At 55.3% G+C, this 6,810-nt stretch overlaps 1 protein-coding gene across 1 annotated transcript; it reads left to right on the top strand.

Annotated features, from left to right (window-relative positions):
- The first annotated feature begins 296 nt into the window (after positions 1 to 296).
- NEUROG3 (neurogenin 3) lies at positions 297 to 1,918 on the top strand. The gene is made up of 2 exons (XM_002913724.2): positions 297 to 892; positions 1,063 to 1,918. The coding sequence occupies exon 2, from the start codon at positions 1,064 to 1,066 to the stop codon at positions 1,709 to 1,711; it is 648 nt and encodes a 215-aa protein (XP_002913770.1). The 5' UTR covers positions 297 to 892; position 1,063; the 3' UTR covers positions 1,712 to 1,918.
- Positions 1,919 to 6,810: the final 4,892 nt, after the last annotated feature.

Here is a 6,810-nt window from a genome sequence, read left to right as displayed (position 1 = left end):
AGCTCCTGACTCGAAGGGAAGGTCTCTAAGTGGCAGGGACATATGCAGAATCTCTCTTCGCTGTCACCCTGTCCGCCTTCCCAGAATGGAGAGGGTCAGGGAAACATCACCCTGTGTGTGTTTCCTGGCCTGACCCGTCGAGCAGGAGAGCAGGGTGGCGTCAGGAATTAGTGAGGCTCCTCCGAGCTGGTAGTCGGAACACCTCGCTCCTTGTCCTGTCTCTGGCGGAGTGATTTGGGGCGAGCCGCCACCTCCTCTGAGCCGTAATGTCCCCGTGTGTAACATGTGGAGATTGACCGCGCCTATAGGCTTCCCAAAGCCCTCTTTGGGGTACCGAAAGAGGGTTTGGACAGATGCCAAGGAAAGACGGACTAAGAGCAAAGCGGTCTGGGGCAGCCAGACGGGAGCCAGACGAGGCTCTTCTCGCTGGGCGAGGCTCTTTGAGGAACCGAGAGTTGCTGGGACAGAGCCCGCGAAGAGAAAGCAAACAGAGCGGCGCTCCCCTCCCCCGACCCCGGCCCTTTGTCCGGAATCCAGCTGTGCCCCGCGGGGGAGGAGCGGGCTCGCGTGGCGCGGCCCCCTGCCCCCGACGCTGATTGGCCGGCGGCGCGGGCCGCAACCAGGCAGGCACGCTCCTGGCCAGGGCCGAGCAGATAAAGCGTGCCAAGGGGCACACGACTTGAGGCTCGGAAAATCCGAATGGTCTGGCAGCCGCTCCAAAGACAGCAACGGTGGCCCGGGACCCCCTCGCGTTTCGCTTCTCTGGGGCTGAGGAAACTTCCAGGCAGCGGCGCCTGCGTCTCAGTTGGGCTTGCTGACGAAGAGGCCAGCTCCTCTCGCCAATTGCTCTCGCTGCCCCCCTGCTTGCTACCCTTTTGCGCGCGAGAACAAGGTAACACCTGGAGGCCACAGAGCGACGGGTGGAGAGGGAAAGGGGTCCTCTGATCCGGCGGGAGCGGGGGGGGGTGGCTCTTTCTCGGTTTTTTCCCACTTGGCCCGGGGATAGGAAACTGCGCCCTGCTGGTGGACCCACGTTTACCCCGACCTCTTACCCCGCCGCAGGATGGCGCCTCATCCCCTGGGTGCGCCGACTGTCCAAGTGACCCAGGAGACAGAGCAGCCCTTCCAGGGCGCCTCGGACGACGAAGTGACCTGCGTTGCGTCCGCTCCGCCCAGCCCCGCTCGCGTGCGAGGGAACTGCGCGGAGGAGGAAGGGGGCGGCTGCCGAGGGGCCTCAAGGAAGCTCCGGACGAGGCGCGGGGGGCGCAGCCGTCCCAAGAGTGACTTGGCTCTGAGCAAGCAGCGACGGAGCCGGCGCAAGAAGGCCAATGACCGCGAGCGCAATCGAATGCACAATCTCAACTCGGCGCTGGACGCGCTTCGCGGCGTCCTGCCCACCTTTCCGGACGATGCCAAGCTTACCAAGATCGAGACGCTACGCTTCGCGCACAACTACATCTGGGCTCTGACTCAGGCGCTGCGCATAGCAGACCATAGCCTCTATGGGCTGGAGCCTCCCGCACCGCCCTGCGAGGAGCTGGGCTGCCAGGACGGCGGCTCCCCGGGAGACTGGGGCTCCCTCTACTCCCCGGTCTCCCAGGAGGGCAGCCTGAGCCCCGCCGCCTCGCTGGAGGAGCGTCACGGGCTGCAGGCGCCAGCCTCCCCTGCGGGTCTGCGCTCCGGCGCCCTAGCTTTTTCAGACTTCCTATGACGGGGCCTGTCGACCGCTGGGCGGTGGGTGCTTGCGGGGGGAGGCGGAGGCTGTCAGGGACGCCTCGCGGCTGCCGCGGCCCCAGCGCGAACTTGCTCCTCCAGTTTCCGGCTCGCTGACACCCGGTGCGCCCAGGCGCCTATGAGGGAGACAGGCTGGATTCAATCCCCCCGGCTCTCTGCACCGCGCCAACTTCAGCCTTCTGTTGCTGCCCGAGCAGGTGGGCATTGCAGGCTCCGCGCGTTCCCCTCCCCGCAGCCACCCCAGGTCTCGTGCAAAGACTTCGAGGATGGTAGCCCTACCACCCACTGTCTCCAGCCACCCTACCCTCACTCAAGTCTGTCAGTCTTTCTTACCAATCCTCCACCAATGTGATTTAATCCGGTATTTGATCTCTCACCGTTTGCTTTCTTCTCCAAAGACGGGGCTGACCTTCTCCTCTAGTTCCTATCAAGTCCTGGTTTCTGGCTGCTCCCCTGCCTTAATTCAGGAAGGTGAACCTCTGCCTTCTCTCCTGCACTTTTCGGAGCCATTGCCCTCCCCGGGGGAGGGAGACCAGGCTGTGAACTGGGAAAGAGATTGTCTGTCTCCGGAACGTCTGTCTCACTTCCCTGCGACCTGAAGCACCCCTGTCTTTAAAAAAGGGGGGGGGGAAGAAAAAGAAAAAAGAAAAAAAATCAGCCTGTAAATTATATGATATCTTTTGAAGTGAATTTTGATACGGTAAATTATATGCCCTCCCCCTTTACATGTTTGTATTTATTGATGAGATTTCACAGCAGGGGAAAAACTCTATATTTTGTACATAAGATTAATATTTAGAGACTGATGAATGAGATTTTGAGTCAATAAAAAAAAAAGTACTCTCAAGAAACCTGTTAGGTAACTCGATTATGCAGAGGGGAGGGCCACAGCCTCTGGCTGGGTGGGAGTGGGATGAAAGGTTCTGGGGTTCTAGGCCCCTTCTCTGACCTGGTCTAAGAAATTGTGGTGCTAGGCAGGAGGCGGAGCTGCTTGCGTCCTGAGGGCAAGTCAGCTAAACCCGCATGGAAAGTAAGAGCTGGAAGGCTCTTAAGTAATCGTTGGTCCAGTTCCCTGTTTTATTTATAGGGCAGCGACTTGTCATCTTCCAAACAGTGGTTTAGATGAAAGACAAGCCTAACTGGGGCTACTTGTCGTCGGTGCTGCTGACCCTTTCCCCTACGCCACTAGCCTGGATTTCGAGCAACTGTTGCACTTGGGAAGGAAGAGTAATAGCCCAGCCACAGGGTCAAAGCCCTCAGAAACACGGAACGTGGACTGGGCACCCCAGGAATTTTCCCAGAGTGAGCGCTAGCAAATCTTCTGAGCGCATTTTATGCAGCGAGTTCTGGGGCAGTGGCGTCGTGCTGCGTGGAACTGAGCAGCAGAGAGCAGAGAGAGTGGAGATTCCTGCTGAAATCTCTGGCACCTGGGACACCCAGCAGTCTTGATTGAAAACTTACCAAGAACCTGTTCAAGGTTTCCAGCCACTCTTTGCTCCCAAGGTAGAGCTGGGCTGGTGCACAGCAGGGACTGACACTTGTCCCAGGGGCGGTATTGGAATGCCCCACATGGCTTGCGGGACCCCCATACCTCCGGAAGCAGGTTGATCTCTAAGAATCCGCAGAGTCTGCCTGCTGCTCAGGAACAGGAAAATGGAGGGTGGGCACTCTACCATGTGAACTGAACCCCAGAGGCCTCCTTGGATTGGCCGCAGAAAGGAGCGAGCCAACCCCAGCTGGGGCGCGGTGCTATCAGGGGCCTGAGCGGACAGTAGGTAGCTTTCCAGTTAGAGCACAAAGGAGGCATCTTACCTGGGCTTAGCGCCTGTTGTGTCTCTCTTTTGCCCTCCCAGCTTCCAATTGAACTTTTCTTCTCTATTCCCAGTAAAGGTCGCGCTACCGAAATATGCCTCAGCTACCAGGGGCTGGATTTGGGGGAGGGGAGAGGGATGCACAAACAAAAGAATGAAGGAAGGTGTTGTTTCATTTCATGGCTCTAATCTGGGAGGAGATTAATGGGTTATTGGTGACTTCTGCAGCAGCCAACTTTCCATCTGGGGCACCACCCAGGGACAGGTGTCAGCAGCTCCTAGTTGCACGGACCAAGCCAGTGCCTGTTACTTTCTGCGTGTTTAGGGGAAGAGTGTGGAGAGACAAAAATAAGAAAGTCCATCTCTGTCTTCCCAGGAAAGCAACAAGTATGCAGACAAAAGTATTCGAAGCCTAAATTACTGGTGCTGGGTAGAGGTACACAGCACAGGACGGAGGTGGGGCTGCTGTTACCTGGGGCTGGGCTGGGAGACTTGCAAGAGAAGGGGGCATTTGGGCCAAGGACTACAGGTTTAGAGGAGTCCTTAAGTAGGATAATCCTTCTTTCTGTGAAAGACCTTGGAAACTAAGTGTTCAAATAGTCAGGGGACTCCCTCGGTGCAAACAGCTCCCTGAAACTGCAAGAGTGTTGGCTCCATGTTCCAGGTGGATGCACCCACTGCCCAATCCCCCTCCTACTTTTGAGGGTGCTTGTTAAGGAGCCATTAGTCACCAAACGCAGGCAGACTGGTCCTCCGCCCCACAAATTAAAAAGAAAAAAAAAGTACGGTTTAACCAACTTGACTGCTGGGCTACCACCTTGGGTCAGGGGTGGATTTGACCCTGGAGCTGTCTGCTGGCTCTACTCTACAAGTCCAAGGGGAAGCAGAGAAAGGTTTGGGTTTGCTTGAATCACTGCAAAGTTTAGGGCTGCCTTGCACAGGGTGAGCTCCATCACTGTGTATGGAACTGCACTGAGATGGGAAATTTTGTGCATGCCTCTTTCCAAAGAGCAACTCATCGAAAAGGGCTCGGAAACATTTCTGTGAGTGGCGCGGACAACTAACTGGCCCAGCCTCACCAGCACCACGCCCCCCCAACCCCCGCAGGCATTTTGCTTTCAGAGGCTTTTAAAATCAGTCAAGCTGGTCTCAGTCTCGGCTGGCAGCCTGCACTCGAAGACTACGCCTCCGCTCGTAATGGTGCGGAGGCTCCCACAGTCTGAAGTCGCCTTCTGTGCCCCAGCTCTCTGAAACCCGGACAGGGTCCTCAGCGGGGCCAGGAAAGACCCTCGGGTCGAAAGGCTCTTACCCCTCTTCTGCCTTTGTCTGAGACCAAACCTGACTTCCAGGAAAACAGCACATGAATGTTGCGCCACCACCCAACCCCCATCCGCGCACACAAGCAGGTAGATTTATGGTGCCCTGCCCCCATCCCACTCCACCCCCAAGCCGGCCTCGGTTGGGAGACAAAGCGTCCCGGGGCCATTGGAATGCTAATGTCTGGGAGCCTGGCTGCAGGGCTGGCACAAAGGCAGGCGGGGCTGGGGGCGCACGCAACCCCACAGGCGCCCTTTGCCCCTCCTTTCCCCTAAGGGCTACTCTGCCTGGCTGTGTGACCTTGGACAAGTCTTTGAACATCAGCTAATTTGCTGAAGAATATGAAGGGAGTCCTTAGTATCCTTTCACTGGATTTCTAGGTGCCTGAGAGAAGGCAGTGCTTACAGTGGTTGGAGTTACAGCCCGCCCATAACCAGAAGGGTGGAAAAGACCCTAAGGCCTTGGCAGTGGGGAGAGCGTGGAGAGGGTGTAAGGGACTTGGGCTGAAAATGTGGTGAGAATAAGTACTGAGTGTATTATAATTACATTTTTACATGTGCATAATTTATATTCTCTGTTGTGTTTATTTCCCTTCTCCCCAAACTTGTTAAATACCTTCGGGCTGTGCTCAAGAAAAGGAAGGGGGCACTCACTAACTGTACCTGCCTGCTGTGCCTTCAAAGGGCCAAGAGCACAGAGACAGTGAGAGATTTGAGGTTGGACTCCTCTTATCTTAGGTCTCTTCCTACAGCTGGTGAGGAGGACAAGGCAGGATGTTCACACCCATAGAAACAGAGACCTAAAGGCTTAGAAGTTGGTGACTTCCTCAGACCCTCAATCACTTGGTGAACTACTGAAGCACACTAGGACTGTGACCTGGGTCTAGGTTCTGTACAATTTAGAGCTCTTTGTTCTGTGCTGAAATAGTTCGTTCCAGCTTTGGCTGTAGCTGGGTCTTCTGGGTCTTGTAAGTTCAAAGGCTCCCTTGCACCCTTGCCTTTGACCAGCCCCACCCCTGTTCTCTTTCAAGGCCCCAGGCTGCTCCTCTCTGGGATCTGAGGGCCAAGGCAAAAGATGGGGGCGCCTGCCTGGCTAACTGGGTTGGGCACTGACTTCTTGAGAATGGCCGCGGGCCCCTGACCATGGTGCTGAAAGTACCGTGTTGGTTCAGAGCAGGAGACGTTTCTGGCAACTTCGTGTTCTCGACGCAGAAAACCATCTATCAACCCTGCCCACGTTTCTAGACCATAGTCCCTAGGGACCCCCCTGTGGCTGTGTAGATCCAGAAGAATCTCAGGTTTCTTTGGCATGGTGGAGAAAGCATGGCTCTGTTGCTGTTAACTGACTGTGTGACCTCAGAAAGGCCCTTTTCTCTCTAGGCCGAAAGACTCTCCTCTGGCAATGACAGAGCTAGAATTGAGTGACCATGTTAGGAACTTCTGGCAGCATCTGAGAGGTCTGAAGTGGAGCAACATTGGAAGTGTAGGTTGCAGCACCCCTAACTGGGAAAACTGGTTTGGAACTTGGCCCTCAGTAGGAGTCTCATTCTTCAGATTACAAAGAGTTTTAGCTATTCCAACAACAAAGGCTTAAGGAAGTCCCCCAGATGCATACACAGGACCACAGGACGGCAGAATGGTTAAGAACAGTTACTTCAGAACTACACAGACATTGGTTTGAAGCCTGGTACTTCCACTAGCTGGTGGTTTTCAATAACCGCCAAGTTAGGATGATAAATAGCGGCTGCCCAGTTGGGCTGATTCATGTGCTTGCTTTTAGTGCAGACTAAGCTGCCATAAATGTTAATTATTACCATTAGCATCTTCATTTGTCTCAAATTCTTCTTATTCTCCCAGGGTTTTTAGGAGGGAGTGCTTTTGTACAAAGTTGAATTCCCTCTACACCTCTGTGCAGCGCAAACTGGTGCAAAGGCTAAGGGCCACTTACC

Source organism: Ailuropoda melanoleuca, chromosome 6 (genome assembly GCF_002007445.2).
Source record: "Ailuropoda melanoleuca isolate Jingjing chromosome 6, ASM200744v2, whole genome shotgun sequence".
In the NCBI taxonomy this organism is placed as follows: Eukaryota; Metazoa; Chordata; class Mammalia; order Carnivora; family Ursidae; genus Ailuropoda; species Ailuropoda melanoleuca.
Note: the sequence above shows the minus strand (reverse complement) of the source record. Positions and strands in the feature narration are given on the sequence as shown.

Coding starts and splice junctions, on each gene's coding strand:
- NEUROG3 (XM_002913724.2), top strand. CDS start 1,064: ATGGCGCCTCATCCCCTGGGTGCGCCGACTGTCCAAGTGACCCAGGAG.